General features: G+C 32.9%; 1 protein-coding gene across 1 annotated transcript in view; it reads left to right on the top strand.

The window, feature by feature from the left end:
- The window catches only part of LOC111710619 (uncharacterized), a 28,422-nt gene that overhangs the window by 174 nt on the left and 10,403 nt on the right, over positions 1-17,845 (top strand). The window contains exons 2-12 of the mRNA XM_023484734.1: positions 693-754; positions 2,528-2,599; positions 3,341-3,398; positions 4,782-4,927; positions 5,855-5,869; positions 6,334-6,485; positions 9,801-9,918; positions 11,317-11,421; positions 14,340-14,405; positions 16,174-16,269; positions 17,293-17,415. Coding sequence (XP_023340502.1) covers positions 693-754; positions 2,528-2,599; positions 3,341-3,398; positions 4,782-4,927; positions 5,855-5,869; positions 6,334-6,485; positions 9,801-9,918; positions 11,317-11,421; positions 14,340-14,405; positions 16,174-16,269; positions 17,293-17,415 — 1,013 coding nt within the window. The remainder of the gene's footprint in view (positions 1-692; positions 755-2,527; positions 2,600-3,340; positions 3,399-4,781; positions 4,928-5,854; positions 5,870-6,333; positions 6,486-9,800; positions 9,919-11,316; positions 11,422-14,339; positions 14,406-16,173; positions 16,270-17,292; positions 17,416-17,845) is intronic.

Here is a 17,845-nt window from a genome sequence, read left to right as displayed (position 1 = left end):
TCCCAAGCTAGTATGAGTTTAATCTGCTTAGAGATTTTTAATATTATCTGTTTAGAGTTTATCTCTAATATTACCTGTTTAGAGATTATTTCTAACATTATCTGTTTAGAGTGCAACTCTAATATTATATGTTAAAGTTTATCTCTAATATTATCTGTTTAGAGTTTATCTCTAATATTATCTGTTTAGAGTTTATCTCTAAGATTATCTGTTTAGAGTTTATCTCTAATATTATCTGTTTAGAGTGTATCTCTAATATTATCTGTTTAGAGTTTATCTCTTATATTATCTGTTTAGAGTTTATCTCTAATAGTATCTGTTTAGAGTGTATCTCTAATATTATCTGTTAAGAGTTTATCTCTTATATTATCTGTTTAGATTTTATCTCTAATATTATCTGTTTAGAGTTTGTCTCTAATAGTATCTGTTTAGAGTGTATCTCTAATATTATCTGTTTAGAGTTTATCTCTAATATTATCTGTTTAGAGTGTATCTCTAATTTTATCTGTTTAGAGTGTATCTCTAATATTATCTGTTTAGAGTTTATCTCTGTTTAAAGTTTATCTCTTATTTTATCTGTTTAGAGTGTATCTCTAATATTATCTGTTTAGAGTGTATCTCTAATATTATCTGTTTAGAGTTTATCTCCAATATTATCTGTTTAGAGTGTATCTCTAATTTTATCTGTTTAGAGTTTATCTGCTCAAAATTCAGTTCCTGGGAACTCTCTACCTGTTACTCCGTTCTGCTGCAGGTATAGCTTTTATACACTTCTTTAATTGGTTTGGTGTTTACTGGTTAGCGCAACTTCAAGTGACCCTCCATGCAAAGCTGAAAATGCTCGATTAACAACGGTACCCTTAAAAGCGTTGTCTGAACTAGATGTTAATGTCCAAATTTTGAAAACTGATTACTTTTAATTGTAAGATTCTCTATAAAGTGAATTACGTATTTCTAGTGAAGGAAAATAGAATTAACCACTTTTAAACCTAGAAAATAGAATTAACCACTTTTAAACCTAGAAAATAGAATTTACCACTTTTAAACCTAGAAAATAGAATTAACCACTTTTAAACCTAGAAAATAGAATTAACCACTTTTAAACCTAGAAAAACTTCAAATTTTCCACATTTTTGTTATTGTTATTCAGACATTGGCATCTTTGCATTGAGAGGGTCACTTGAAATTACGCCTACAATCCTTTTAAGATCGGAATTCTGCAAGGTATTCTCGTCATGGCAAATTTTCTTTTTTCCATGAATTTTATATTTTTTAATCTTATCATCTTATTATCCTACATTGTTTTATTCTCTGATGGTAACGAATTAATTATAGAATTTGGTTCAGAATAAATGAATGAAATCCTAGATGACGTCAGATACTGAAAAGAAACATTAATGACGCCGCACTACCATATAAAATAAGCTAGATTATTTTGGTTTAAAACAAGATTTCTGTATTTTGCTTTTTAAACTGTAAATGCTTCTAACATAGTTTAGCAACTTGCAAAAAGCCAGAAAAATTGTCTCGTAAAGAATGAATTTTGCGAGCACATCATTATGTACTTAATGTATTTGTTTCTAAAAAATTGAAATATTATTAATTTCGGAATGAAGGATTTCCAACAATGAAACAGCTGATCTAAGATTAAACTGAAATATAACCTGTATCATCAAAATATTTATTCTTTTGTGAGTTTGTAGATTTTCAAAAATTTCAAATTTTGTTTAAATTTCAAAATTTTGTTAAAATTTAATTTAATCTTAACCAATTACATGTTAGGAATAACTAACCATTTCACCTGAAGGTGTATATAAAATATATCTTGTCTTAATAATTCTATATTTGACAAGCTTTACAACATTATTGAATTTTACAAAAAAGATTGAGTACCCTTATCGGACAAAAAGACGACCCTCGGGGCCAGGTTAGGTCCCACAACATATTGGCCCCAATCGGAGTAAAAGTCTTGACTTTATAAAATGCATATAAATGTGTCGTTATGTTTATCAAATGTCATCCATAGAGAGACATCNGGTTGTCATTGCATGGATTGAAAGAGTTCCTGTGTCCGAATTTAATGAATTTAAGCCGCGACTCAAATCCCCCAAAATCCGGTTTCAATTGAGCTCCGGCTGAAATCTTGAAAAATTTAATACAAATTTAAGTGGAACCACTAAAATTTGAGCCGTGGCTTAAATTTAACCGCGTCTCAAATTCTTTAAATTCGGCCTTTGGTTGCAAAGAAATAGGGATTAACAAAGGAAATGAGGTTATGCCACAATAACCATCTAAAGTATTTGATACTACAGAAAAAAATCAAGGACACCAAATAAACTTTTCTTTCTATCATTCTTTCTCATTAATAAAGCGCTTTTTCTTATTCTCTTTATAATTATTATGTAAACGTCCCCTGAAATGAAAAAGTTAACTAGATTCCGTAAAATTTTACTAGAATAGAATCTGAATTTAATTACACAGAAAACCAAGTTATACAATTACCTTTGTTGATATTGAATATCTTTAGATTGCGGAATACCAATAATTTGAATACTTCAATATCTAGTACTTCAAACAGCGGAACAACATCACCCCCCAGGTAAAATACCCCCCCCCCTCCTCAACCTACTGTAACAAAAAAATTGATAATTAGGAACAAAAAATTGCGCCGCAGGGGAAAATTTTTTTTGACTTAAAAGACTCAAAAAGAGTCAAAATTAATGACTAAAGACTAAAAAACTAGATTTTTAACTTTTCACACATTTTAGTTTATTAAGACAGATATATATTTTTCCTGTTTTGCACTAGGGTTTCTTTCCCTTAAGCATGCTATTGAGTAGCTATTCTCCCCACCTCCCCCCCCTGTATCCGCCCCTGAATATTTAAAGAAGGTACTTCAGAGGTTTCTTATGAAATAAAACAATTTAAGTTTAGTCATCTTTTTCGTCTTTTTCTTTAATGTGCTAAAAGCTTTGATCTATATTATAATAATTCCTCAATTTCTAACCTAATGTATTGTATATGAATATATGAATATATTATACCTTAAATTCAAACCGTCATCTCAAATTTGTTCTCCCACCAACTTATTAGAACATTGATAGTGATATCTCGAACTGTCGTTTGTAATATATATATATAATATCAAAATAGAATAAAAAATTGGAAATTTTATATATTACGTCAATTTGCATCAGAAACAGCCATTGTTCTAAAGATTGTGCCGTAATTTCTGGGAAGATATGAAACAAAATGAGGAGTTTGTTGTTTACACGTGGATAAATGCTGGTTTTCACTTTTAGACTTGATAAAAGCGTTTGATTGATTGATTTTTTTTCAGTTTTGTGTGTAGTGTAGACTATGCTGAATCTCCTGTACCTTCCCCCTCCGAAGAGCAGGAATATTTTTAATATTTTACAATCTTTTTAAAATATTTAAACACATGCAGATATTTCAAATTTATGACTTTGAAAATTAGAAACAGTTAGCGCACAATGTTTCAAGTTTGAATTAAGACAATTGTTGGCATTTGAAAACTAATGCCACAATCTCTGATTTTCTAATCCCTATATCTTTGCAACCTAATGTCATAAACTTTAGATATTTCAAACTATGAATTAGCCTAGATTAAATAATATTATTTTGAAATGTGAAATGTTTTCACCATCAGGTTGCACAGATATAGAAACGATACATATTGTATAATCATAAATAATGATATCAAAGATATATTAACACTGAAGGCAGTATTGATTAAAAATTTTTAAATAAAACTTTTTTAGTTAAAAATGAGATTTTAAAGTATTTTTTATATGGGTGCCCCCCACGAGGGGGGCACGCATAGGGAGGGCCCGGGGCCCCCCCCTCGTGCGCCCCTGTTTCTAATACAAATGATTTAAATTATTATATGATTCACTTAATAATGAAAGATACTAAACCTAATATTAGTTTTAATTCAAAGATCAAATTAAGGAATTTGAAAAGTCGTTGCATTTGCGATGCAGTTTTGAGAAAAGATGCATTTTCATTGAAGGAAATTTAGTCTTGGCTTTTTTTAATGCCTGTATCTTTGCAACCCAATGTCGTAGACCAACATCTAAGGTTTTTACAAACAGTGTCCGAATTTAATGAATTTAAGCCGCGACTCAAATCCCCCAAAATCCGGTTTCAATTGAGCTCCGGCTGAAATCTTGAAAAATTTAATACAAATTTAAGTGGAACCACTAAAATTTGAGCCGTGGCTTAAATTTAAACCGCGTCTCAAATTCTTTAAATTCGGCCTTTGGTTGCAAAGAAATAGGGATTAACAAAGGAAATGAGGTTATGCCACAACTTTTAAATTCCTATATCTTTGAAACCAGATGTCACAGACCTTAGATATTTCAAACTATGATTTCTGTTGGATCAAATGGTCTAACTTTGAAATATCAAAGGTTTACACCATCAGGTTGAATAGATAAAGGGATTAGAAAATTAGAATTTGTTGGAAAAACACAGTTCCTCGGAGTTTGTAAAAAAGACTTCCTTTATGCTTTAAATGAATTGAGTTGCTGCCACAAACTAATTTTTAATGCTTATATCACTGCAATCCAATGTCGCAGACCTTAGCTATTTTAAACTTGGAATTATGTTAGATCAAATAATAGAAGTTTGAAGTATAAAAGGTTTAGAACACAACATCCAGTTGCAAAGATATAGGGTTTTATAAAATCGGAGTTTTATGGCAAGGATTCAATTCCTTTCTGTGTTTTTATTCATGAAGTTTATGAAAATATGATTAGTTTGTGGAGGACGAGTTTGCGATATTTGTAAAAGCCTCGATCCATCCTCCGAATGAGTTAAGTGTACCGCGTTGCTACCCAGATGCTTCTACAAGAGTCCTTGTTGAACCTCAAGCAGCTGCAAACAATCAAAAGAACTACTTGAGGAATATGAAACCTTTAAACTAACTCTAACATACATGAACTCTTTAATCCAACTCCTACATCCATGAACCTTTTAATAATCGGGGCGGGGGGGGGGGGGGGGGGAGGGGGTAAAATTTCCCCCCCCCCCCCCCCCCTATTACAATTCTTCTCCCACAGTATAGATTTCATGCTTAATATATTTTCTAAATTATATGAAGTTAAGATATTTTCAGGACACCTTGTATAGTTTCAGGACACCTTGTATAGTTTCAGGACACCTTGTATAGTTTCAGGACACCTTGTATAGTTTTAGAAGAAAGACTCATGATCTCATATTTTATCCACTTAGAATTTTCAGAAAGGAACTGAGTTTTTGTCACAAACTCTACTTTTCTAATCTCTATATCTTTACTACCCAATGTCGTAGACCTTTGATATTTCAAACTATGAATTCTGTTAGATCCAATAATCTATGTTTGAAATATCAAAGGTTCACATCATCAGATTGTTAAGATATCATGATTAGACAATTGAGTTTGGGACAAGAACTCAATGCCTTTGACGTTCCATATTTTTATTATTCAGAGGACATTAGAATAATTTTATTTCTCAATGTATAAAACATATCATACTGACTTAATATATTCTTTTAATGTTAAAACATTTTTATTTTATTCAATGTTTTAATAGCTTTCAGAATATACTAAAACTTACTTTCATAGAGCAGCCATAATGGAAAAAAATCAGCTTTAAAAATAAGCATATCTCAGTCATCCTTGGGCAGAGACATATTTGAAGAGTACTAATGTGAATCGAACACATGTTTTTTTATATGGAGGGTTTCCTGAAAGTACGTTTACAGTCCTTTTTCATCTGTACAATTTAAAAACATGAATTTTATATATTTTGGTTCTGGAAAATTATCTAAAAGTTTTCATATTGGCTAGATCAAAATCTGTCAGGTCCACGGGGAATTCTTACCAAAAAATAATAAATTTTTTACCTCTTTCAATATTTTACAAACTTCATATTTTATATTCACAACAGAAAAAAAATCTTGATATTTTTCCAGATTTTTGTTCGTGACCAATTATCATCATGGGAATAAACAGGAGTATGTAGATTGCCCAGGGTGGATACAGGGGTGAATGATGTAACAATAGCTCCCCCCTGAACCCTCACATCCCTATGGATAGAACTTTATAAGAACGGGTTTACATTTGTTGCTGCAATAATTACTGTTTATGTTATTTATGATTGTTTTGACAATTTACAAAGTTACTTATTATAGGGAGATTATGACATAAAGTTCTATATACCCTCTTCCTGTTCATCCGTGCCACCCAACCAAACGAAACACGTTTAAAATTTCGATCCAAAAGATTTAGTATATTCGTTAATCTTGAATTCCCTTCGGTTCCCCCAGCTCTCCTTATGCTCCGGGTCGATCTCTGATAAGCCAGCGATCCCTCGGATCTCCGGGATCGAGACCATCCTCTCCACGTCCCCGGCTCCGTAGAGAGTCTGCTCAGGAGATAGAGGACGGAGATTATACTCCGGGTGCATCATTAGAACCAGGTTTGTATAGCTATCGGAGGAAACATCCAGTTTAAGATACTAACAGATATTTATTATACCAAGCAAGGTATTAGTGATTACATAGAGGTTAAGGTTAAGTTTGGGGTTTGAGTTAAGAGAGCGCTTGATCTTCCCTAAATTTTACTTATCCCTCTGCTTGGTCCTGTCCACGGGATACCAAAGAGGAAATATTTAAACCGTTAACTAAATATCCGGATAAGGGCTTCGTTTACAACAACAACAAAAAGTTCTGACCTAATTAAACATAGTTATGATGAATCCATATGGTTCTTTGTGACAAAGACTCAATTCGTTTTAGAGTCAATTCGGTAGAAAAATGTTTTGAAAGACAAATTGTTGAATTTTTCTGAATTCTGAATTTCTTGTTCTGACAATATTTTGAAGGAGTTGAGCTATTTTCTACTTTCCATTTTTAGGATGATAGACAGATAAGTAGATAGTAAGAAAACCTGCATTTCATGTAAAAATATGAAAATGCATAATACAAATTTTCATTGCTCCACGTTAAAATGCGAGATTTGCTTAGTTATGACTGAATTCTGATTACTTCTAAACTTGATTTGGTCGTTTACTCTACACTGTACAGTGTACACTGTAAATCTTTATAGTATTTACTCTAAAAGGAATTGAGTCTTTGTCACATATTCAGTTTTTGTATAATCTATATCTTTGCAACCTTGTGATGTAAACCTTTAATATTTCAAACTTACATTATTTGATCTAATAGCATTCATAGTTTGAAATATTAAAGGTCTACGACATTGGGTTGCAACGATATTGAAATTAGAAAATCAGAGTTTGTGGCAAAAACTCAATTCCTTTTATTAAAAGGTTGACCTTTTTTTTCCTGAAAGAATTGTTTCCAAGCAAAGGTGGGTCCCCGTACTAGTTCTGTATATTCTTTAGGGAAAATATTATGTGAACATTTCACATGACGTTTACATTTCTAAATAGAATTTTCTCAAGAACTTTCGCAAGCAAATATTTGTGTCTTTATTTGAAATTTTAGAATTCTTCCTTTTTTCTAAATTACTAAAATTTTTACTGAAATACTATCGACATTTGTCTTATGAACATTTATATCTTACAACATAGTAAGAGAAGTACGATTCTCAAAGGAAGGTAGTATACAAAGTACAATTTAAAAGGTTATTTTGATGATATTTTGTTCTACTTTTAACTGTGTACAAAATCAATGAAGTGATCTACTTTTTAACAATAATGAATAATTAAACAGATAGTTTCGAATGAAACACCAAATCAGTTATTTATAAGATTTCATCTGGCTTAATTTATCTGACTTCTCGTTTACCTTCCTTCAAAGGATAATTGATAAACTACCCAGGATACAGGGGCCTCCAACAACTAACAAGTCGGGTTGGAAAAGCTCAAAGCTGCAACGTTTATGTCAAAGTTCCCAAATGGGCTTGCTTAAAAAGGAAAATATTCGTATTTTCATGATTTCTGAAACTGAGTTTTATTTTTGCTCCGAAACGAACCAATTAGACCCACTAAAAATTCTGAAGAGCTGTGAATGCAGACAGTATGTATACAACATATTTTAGCCATCCAATGCAATCTATCTCCTTTTATTATCAGTTTATCATCATAAGCTTATTTGTGGTTTTTAATCTGGTTGTGCCATTCAGATTGGAGCCAACCATCACTAGAGTTGTGTTAAATCAAACTCACTTCTGCTTTGGAAAGGAGGGTTTAGGAGGATAAGGATGAGGGGCCAGAGTTTGGAGTCTGAGAGTTCGGAGGGTCAGAGTCCAAAAGCCCAGAGTCATAAGGGTTTAACAGACGACTTGATTCTAAAGGGGGCCAGAGTCCAGTGCTGAGTGAAAAGAGACTTCAAATCTGGAGTCCCAGATCCAGTACTCAAATCTGGAGTCCCAGATCCAGGCCTCAAATCCTTCCAGAGAGACTAGAGTCCAGACCAGTCCTATGCTCCTATGTAATCTCTCTATCGTTTTCATCAGGTCAATGCTCTCTCCATGCAGTGGCAGGGGTGGGATTGGCCCAAGTAGAGCCGAATAGATCGGCAGGAAGAGTCCGAAGACGGAAGATTAACTCATCGTATGAGGGGAATGAAAGGTGGAGAGTCCGTCAGAGAGCTCCAGCTTTCCGTGATTCATTAGTATAATTTTTATTTGTTCATTTTTTACTTGTAAATACATTTTTCCCATACTCTGTAGATTCTGGTCAGTTTTAAGGGTTTAGATTTCCTTTATTTCATACCACTTATAAATGGAAATAATATATGATAACCCCAAAATATCCATCTTGATTGATTGATTACCTCAAAATATACAGCAATATACAGAAATATACATCAATATACAGCTGTCTATTTTGTAAATCCTGTCCCGGCTACATGGGTGGCTGGTCCGCGTCAATGCTGTATATAATCTGTATTGTTGATTCGTGGCACTTAATATAAAGAGACTGTGCTTAAGTTTTAATGTTTACCAAATTCAAAGTTCTACGTATTTTGATTTTTTTATCAATTATGCAAGCCTTTATCAGATTTATAGTCATGTCTCGTGTGTCTCAAAAACATGGATTTCAATAATGTTATGAAAGAACCTTCTTCAGAATCTAAATAATCAAGTCATTATTTATTGATGTATAGGAGCAGATTAAACAGGCAGGTTCTACAGAAGCTAAATGTCAGTTAATCTTGGAATAATTTTAGCAACTAGATTCTAATTAATTAATTGATCTAGGAGCACTTTAGTAACTAAGGGATTACTGGATCTAGGAGCAGTTTTAGTAGCCAGGTTCTACAGAAAATAAATAATTTATAGTTCTTGGAGAAGTTTAAGCCGCCGCTAGATTTTAATTGATTTATTGATCTAGGAGCAGTTTTAGTAGCCAGGTTATGCAAAAAAAAAATAATTTATAGATCTTGGAGTAGCTTAAGCCGCTAGTTTTTAATTGATTAATTGATCAAGGAGCAGTTATAGTAGTCAGGTTCTGCAAAAAATAAATAATTTATAGATCTTGAAGTAGCTTAAGCCGCTAGTTTTTAATTGAATAATTGATCAAGGGGCAGTTTTAGTAGCCAGGTTCTGCAGAAACTAAATAATTCATAGATCTTAAAGTAGCTTAAGCCACTAGTTTTTAATTGATTAATTGATCAAGGAGCAGTTTTAGTAGCCAGGTTCTGCAGAAACTAAATAATTTATAGATCTTGGAGTAACTTAAGCCGCTAGTTTTTAATTGATTAATTGATCTAGGAGCAGTTATAGTAGCCAGGTTCTGCAAAAACTAAATAATTGATTGATGTAGGGGCAGACCGTCAGTTTAAACAACCTGGTTCCATTGGGACAAAAGGATTATCAGTTTACAATCATCAAGTTCCCCGCTGTCCTTCTCCTCTACTACAACCCAGACTCCCACTTCATAGGTATACACTATTCACTACCTCTTAACCTATCCTTCCTACTCCTTCTCCCTCCTGGTTCATCCAAAACTTCTTCCTGGTTCATCCTACTCCTTCTTCATGGTTTATCCTACTCCTTCTCTCTGATTCATCCTAGTCCTTCTTCATGGTTCATTCTACTCTTCTTTATGGTTCATTCTACTCCATCTTCCTGGTTGATCCTAATCCTTCTTCCTGGTTGATCCTAGTCCTTCTCTCTGATTCATCCTAATCCTTCTTCATGGTTCATTCTACTCTTCTTTATGGTTCATTCTACTCATTCTTCCTGGTTCATTCTACGCCTCTTCTTGGCTTATCCTTTCCTTATTCATGGTTCATCCTACCCTTCTTCCTGGTTCATCCTACCCTTCTCCCTAGTTAATCCTTCTCCTTCTTCCAGGTTCATCCTGCTTCTACTCCCTGGTTCATTCTAACTTTCTTCATGGGTCATCCTACTCCTTCTCTCTGGTTTCTCCTACTCCTTCTCCCTTAGTTCATCCTACTCCTTCTCCCTAATTCATTCTACTCCTTCTTCCTGTTTCATCCTACACCTTTTTCCTAGTTAATCCTACTCCTTCTTCCTAGTTTATCCTACTCTTTCTTCCTGGTTCATCCTACTCCTTCTCTCCTGTTTATCATACACCTTCTTCCTGGTTCATCCTACTCCTTCTTCATAGTTCATTTGACCGTTCTTCATTGTTCATCCTACTCTTCTTCCTGGTCCATCCTACTCATTCTCCCTAATTAATCCTTCTCCTTCTTCCTGGTTCATCCTGCTCCTACTCCATGGGTTATCCTTCCCTTATTTCTGATTCATCCTCTACTTCCTCATGCTTCATCCTACCCTTCCTCCTGGTTCATCCACCTCCTTCTCCCTAGCTAATCCTACCGTTTTTCTTGATTTATCCTAATCCTTCTCTCTAGTTCATCCTACCCTTCTCCCTGGTTCATTCTACCCTTCTCTCTAGTTCATCCTACCCTTTTTCTTGATTTATCCTTTTTCTTTTCTCTAGTTCATTCTACCCTTCTCTCTGGTTCATCCTACTCCTTCTTTATGGTTTATCATACTCCTTCTCTCTGGTTCATCCTACTCTTTCTCCCAAGTTCATCCTACCCTTCATCCTGGTTCTTCCTACTCCTTCTCCCAGGTTTATCCTACTCCTTCTCCCAGGTTTATCCTACTCCTTCTCTCTGATTCATCCTACTCCTTCTCTGTAGTTAATCCTACCCTTCTTCATGGTTCATCCTACCCTTCTTCATGGTTCATCCTACCCTTCTACCTGGTTCATCCTACTCCTTCTCCCTGGTTTATCCTACTCCTTCTCTTTTGCTGTAGAAGCATGCTTGTATTCCATTTATAAAGTGTGACTAAAGATATTATAGATCTGCTCCAGGTACTCCTAGTACACACTTCAGCGTTCCTCGAAGCTCTAGATCTCCTTGTAGAACACCTAGTGATGAATCATATCTCAAGGTTCCATATATCAGGTAGGAGTTTACAGTTTAGAATATGGTTTCTAAATAAAATTAATTAAGAGTGATTGCCACAAACTCAAATTTTTTAATCCCTCTTTCTTTGCAAACTGATGGTGTAAAACCTTGATATTTCAAATAAAGACTATTTGATCTACCAGAATTCAGAGTTTGAAATATCTAAGGCCTACGACAATGTGTTGCAAAGAAATAGGGATTAGAAAATCGGTATTTTTTGGCAAAGACTCATGAATTCCTTTACACCAAGAAAGAGTGTTGCGGAGGGACATGAAATACTTGAATAAATATGCTCTTTTAACATTTTTTTCAATTTTGACTGGCAATAAACCTTCCCTGGGGCCACAAAAATCCGGGCCTGATCGGTGATACTTGGTGGGTCTGTACCCCCCTCCCCCTATTTCCACTGTTTTATTAGTGTATTAATAATATTATCTAGAGTGCTGATACTTGGTGGGTCTGTACCCCCCTCCCCCTATTTCCACTGTTTTATTAGTGTATTAATAATATTATCTAGAGTACTGATACTTGGTGGGTCTTTACCCCCCCCCCTAGTTCCACTGTTTTATTAGTGTATTAATGATATTATCTAGAGTGCTGACGTTGAGAAAACTGAAGCATAGAAGGAACTTGCTAGATAATTCATGCAGGGGGGGGGGGGTGGAGGGATTTAATTAAACTGAAGAGATTATTTATCTATTTGGGTAAAGGTGGATGTATAAATTATAGAACATATAGGATTCTAATTATATATCTTTCTAATTTTAACATATTCTTTTGATCAAAATAATAATTTGACCTAGGATGATTTTTACTAAAAGGTTTTTCTTGTCGTCTTCCATGTGATTTATGATATCTAATATTTTAGTTTTAGTAAAGGAAAAAAGGAAAAATATCTCCCTTCATCTAATTTCAAATATTAAATATAGAATATTTTCTGAAATAAGATCTAATTATGAAAATGTATTTTCCAAAAAAATATTTCTCTTTTTTCTCCCATATTATGTATGGGTGTGTTCAATAACTGGTAGAATTAGTACCTCTTGGGTAATTAACTTATCAAAATACAAAACAATCCCCTAAAAATAAAATAATACTAACTGAGTTCAGAATATAATAAGTACTTCATGGGAAGAAAGTTCAAACAGTGCTTATGTTCCAAACCTGACACTGAGTGCCAGGTTTAGGCACAAATATGATGATCAACGTTTTAATAAATCTATCTGTGCCGAATGCAAATATCAATTAAAGAAACTATTTCAAACATATTATTAAGCACGACGAGAAATAAAAATAATACTATTTAATTCTTCTGTAATACTTAGAATGTCAGTGATCAATAATTTTCAATGAAAATCCCATTTTCGAAACAATTCATGGTTTTACATTTTTGCACTTATCTCAAATTCGAATCTTTGGAACATGAACCAACTTTTAAAACAATCCATAATTTTGAAATATTCAACAAATCAGAACAAACCCCACTTTCATAATTTATAGAAAAGCATGAATCACTGGAAAGATTTGTATCTTCTAAATTATTCTAAAACTTATTTGCACATTATACTTCCAAATACGGAGAGTATAGACGATTTTAAGTTTCCTCAATTTTCAATAGAACATTTACCGCATTTTTCTTTTCAATTTAACCTTACGAACAATAAAATATTTATATTAGAATTTTTCAACGTTTAAGTTGTTATATTTTGAAATATCAAAACAGAATGTATTGTTAACATTTTTTATTGTTTCATTATTCAAATTTTACTACATGCGAACAACTTGTTTTTCTACCAAATTGTGTAAAGGCCAAAAAATATCATTAATTCAAATGTTCTAAATAAAAGAATGCAGACGGGTTTTTACTTCTCGACCTAAATTGACTGATATAAACAATCAAAAAATACAAATTTGAACATTTGGCCCGAACCTAACTCTCTGTGTCAGATCTGGGCCAAATCACGGTTTGGAACTTTCTTCCCCAGTACTTGTATGTTTGTTTATCTTTAATAACATTTCGAAAGTAAATTACAACTAATATTATAAATGTTTATTTAAAATAAATTTAAAATATTTATTTAATACACTTCATTAAAATGATCAAATTTATGCTATAACAGAATTTTTAGCAGATATTTTGAGAAAAAAATTATTTTAAAACTTTTTTTTTAATCTAAAAAGTGGATAGTTTTTATATATATTTACATTTTTTTAATAAGTTTTCATTTTCTGTTCGTTCATTACAATATAATAAATGTTGAAACCATAGATTTATTTATTCATCTATGATTTAAACGATAACATCGATTGGTAAAATGTTATTGGGACCTGACATAATACTGTCTGAAAATACTTGGTAAATTTTAAAGATTTGGCGGGAAAACAGGAAAATCTGGGAGATTTTTTATTGTTTTTTTTTTCGCCGATGAACGAAGAAAAATGAAGTGGGGCGCGGAGCTTCCCAGAAATCTTATTTATAAATATATTTTCTAATGATGGTATTGTATTGCTAAGATTACACACACACACAGAGAGTCTATACTTGTTCTAATGATACTCTGTATACAGTTTCCAATATTTATTGTATAATAATATCCGGTACTCAGGAATATAGAAAACATATCTATATGTTTTATCATGATTCTACAAATTCTTCAATTTTTAATTTGATTTGATGTGAGTCACCCTTGGACAGCTTGTATTAATAATATCATCTAGAGTATACTTTTATTTTTGTAGTGTAAACTCAAACATTTCAGGATAAACAAACCATAGAGTAGTGTAAACTCAAACATTGCAGGATAATATTATATAACTAGTGGAACATATTAGTATAAATATTATTTATACTAAACCTATATCGAATATATATGAGTAAATCTTAAATGTATATAATATATATACAAATATTGTAGAACCAGAGGAACATCATTACCAGAGAGTATGGAGGATAGTATCAGCGACAATCTCTATCTTCTTAGGTATTTCAATCACTTTCAAGCCTTCAACAGTTCAGAGTTAAATTATTTAATCTAACAGAATCAACAGTTTGAAATAGGTATGCGACATTGGGCTACAAAGATAAAGGGAATAAAAAATTCGAGTTTGTGGCACGTTTTTAGTTCCTTTACTTTACTTCCACATTGGACAGTAAAATTGAAAATATGTTTCACAAAAAACAACTGTATTTGCAGAATTAAATCGTTTTTTAAAGAAAAAACGAAACTTTTAAAAAGTAAGAAAAATTATGAGAAATATTTTAAAATATCTTAAATCATTTATCATTGACATTTAAAATTTCTAAAATATATTCTAAATGAATCCTAATCTGATATGCTATACAAGTAAAAATGAAGTATGTTTTATTGTTTAAAAAAGGAAATTATTTACATTTCCTGGAAATTTCCATTTTGACTTTAAATGTCATATATAAATGTTTTATTGAATTTTCAATATATTTTTCTTTATTTAGTTTTCATGGTCAGGTTTGCTCTGCTCTACTGTTTTCATTTTCATTTAGTAATATCTAGTTAATTAGTTTGTTTCTATATACAGTGAACAGCTCCTTAGTTGGTGCTAAAGAAAATTTATCTATTTGTATGAGAAACCTTTGACACAAATCCTTATTTATTCCGTGGTTTTGTGAAAAGACGGATTACGTGAAACTAATTACACCAAAATGCATTATACCGGACAAAAGTCTGGCAGGTGGGAAGGTACCTAAATGCATAACTAGCATAACTAGCACAACTAAAGATACTATTATTATTGTATATTCCAATTGATATAAACATTGCCGAATATAAAGTGTATGTGAACCCCGCTAGATGGTATGCGGGACTGAAGTATATTCTCCAACCCCTTATTTAAGTACAATTCAGATAATCTTCCTGGTTTAAACTAGGTTCCTGCTTCATCTACGCATTATTGAACTTGGTTCATACAGCATCTTGATATATTTTCAGTCATATTTTGATCTCTCATTGAAAATTCGTCAAAAACAGCGTAAAGACCTCAAATACTTAAATATTTTAGTTAGCTTGGGAACCCAGCACTGCCAGTGCCAAGGTTACTAAAAGTTACTACCGCCGCAGTTTACTTGCACTTGAACGATTTTACCGGGAAACTAAATTTTCGCTATTAAAGTTGACCTACTCAACAACTAAAATCTTTTCATAAGCTAAGAACATTCCCGTTGTTCTCCCTAATTCCCCAATCAAAATTTGAGACAAAGAGGTCAAGGGGTTCCCGAGTTATGATCGGAAAAACAAATAGACAGACAGAAAAACAGAGATTACAACTTGGGAACCCCTTGACATATTTGTCTTAAATTTTGATTGGAGAATCAGGGAGAACTACGGGAATGTTCTTAGCTTAAAGAAATGAAGAAGAATATCTCATATCCTAGATCAGAAATAGGTTTAAAGAGATAAAGAAGAATATCTCACCTATCTCAACTGAAAATCTTAAAATAAGCCAAGAACATTCCCGTTGTTCTCCCTAATTCCCCAATCAAAATTTGAGACAAAGAGGTCAAGGGGTCCCAAGTTATGATCGGAAAAACAAATAGACAGACAGACAAACAGAGATTACAACTTTATTTATATATAGATACTTAGCCAAATAAAATATTAATATGAAAAATCTACATTTAGTGGATGAAACGGTTATAAGACTCATCAGACCTCTCTAGGTTACCTTAAGATGAAATGGTTAGAATTAATTTAGAAAAATTATCTTTATTTTTAGGCAATTTAATATTCGAGGGAAGAAAGTGGTTCACGTTGGAGACTCCTTTCAAACCAGAGCCAGGAGTAACAGTAGTGTAAACTCAAACTTTTCAGGGTAAACAAACCATAGAGTAGTGTAAACTCAAACTTTTCAGGATAAACAAACCATAGAGTAGTGTAAACTCAAACTTTTCAGGGTAAACAAACAATAGAGTAGTGTAAACTCAAACTTTTCAGCATAAACAAACCATAGAGTAGTGTAAACTCAAACATTGCAGGATAAACAAACCATAGAGTAGTGTAAACTCAAACATTGCAGGATAAACAAACCATCGAGTAGTGTAAACTCAAACATTTCAGGATAAAAAAAACCATAGAGTAGTGTAAACTCAAACATTTGAGGATAAAAAATAATAGAGTATTGTAAACCCACACGTTCCAGGGTAAACATTCCATAGAGTAGTGTAAACTCAAACTTTTTAGGGTAAACAAACTATAGAGTAGTTTAACCTCAAACTTTTCAGGGTAAACAAATCATAGAGTAGCGTAAACTCAAACACTCAGGATAAACAAACCATAGAGTATTGTAAACCCACACGTTCCAGAGTAAACAAACCATAGAGTAGTGTAAACTCAAACTTTTTAGGGTAAACAAACCATAGAGCATTGTAAACCCACACATTTCAAGGTAAACAAACCATAGAGTAGTGTAAAATCAAACATTGCAGGATAAACAAACCATAGAGTAGTGTAAACTCAAATATTTCAGAATAAACAAACCATAGAGTAGTGTAAAATCAAAGATTTCAGGATAAACAAACCATAGAGTAGTATAAACTCAAACATTTCAGGGTAAACAAACCATAAAGTAGTGTAAACTCAAACTTTTCAGGATAAACAAACCATAGAAGTAGTGTAAACTCAAACATTTCAGGATAAACAAACCATTGAGTAGTGTAAACTCAAACATTTCAGGATAAACAAACCATAGAGTAGTGTAAACTCAAACATTTCAGCATAAACAAACCACAGAGTAGTGTAAACTCAAGCATTTAAGGGTAATGGGTAACTTTTAATGTCTTCGATAAAAAAATCTCAGATTTGTGTAAACAACTATTCATGGTTTGATTGTATCAAGGGGTACTGGAGGTCAGAGTCAGTACTCCAGTAGGACGGGTTCATGTATCTCCAGTATGGAAAACTACTCTAGTACTGAGGATGAACCGAGCATTATATCAAATGATCAGATTCAAACTTTCAGGTAAGTTTTTATCCAGGTGCAATTAAGCCAAACAATGGGTTAATAAAGAAGTACTTAGCCACATTTTTGATGAACATTTGCAAACTACAAGATTTGTTGCAGTTTAACTTTTCTTTATCGTGATCAAAGTCTCATCCTTTGAAGGTAATCCTTTTGTAGATAACCCTGTATTGTATGTTAGTGTTTAGCCATTTTTGCTGCTAGGCTGCGATTATATTAATTTTAGCTGAAGTGACCTAAACGAGCGGGGGAAGGCAGACGGCCATAAGCCACAACATTTTCCCTTTCCATGCCACATATTATCTTTTTTGTCTTCCGGCAGCCAAGAGCCACAACCTTACGGTCTTGTTTTTCCTAAAAACCCTTTTTCAGATCTTTCCCGATCCCCGCATTCAAACTATCTTTTTACCTTCAGACTCCCCCCCCCCCC

Source organism: Eurytemora carolleeae, unplaced genomic scaffold (assembly GCF_000591075.1).
Source record: "Eurytemora carolleeae unplaced genomic scaffold, Eaff_2.0 scaffold1078, whole genome shotgun sequence".
Taxonomy (NCBI): domain Eukaryota; kingdom Metazoa; phylum Arthropoda; class Copepoda; order Calanoida; family Temoridae; genus Eurytemora; species Eurytemora carolleeae.
Note: the sequence above shows the minus strand (reverse complement) of the source record. Positions and strands in the feature narration are given on the sequence as shown.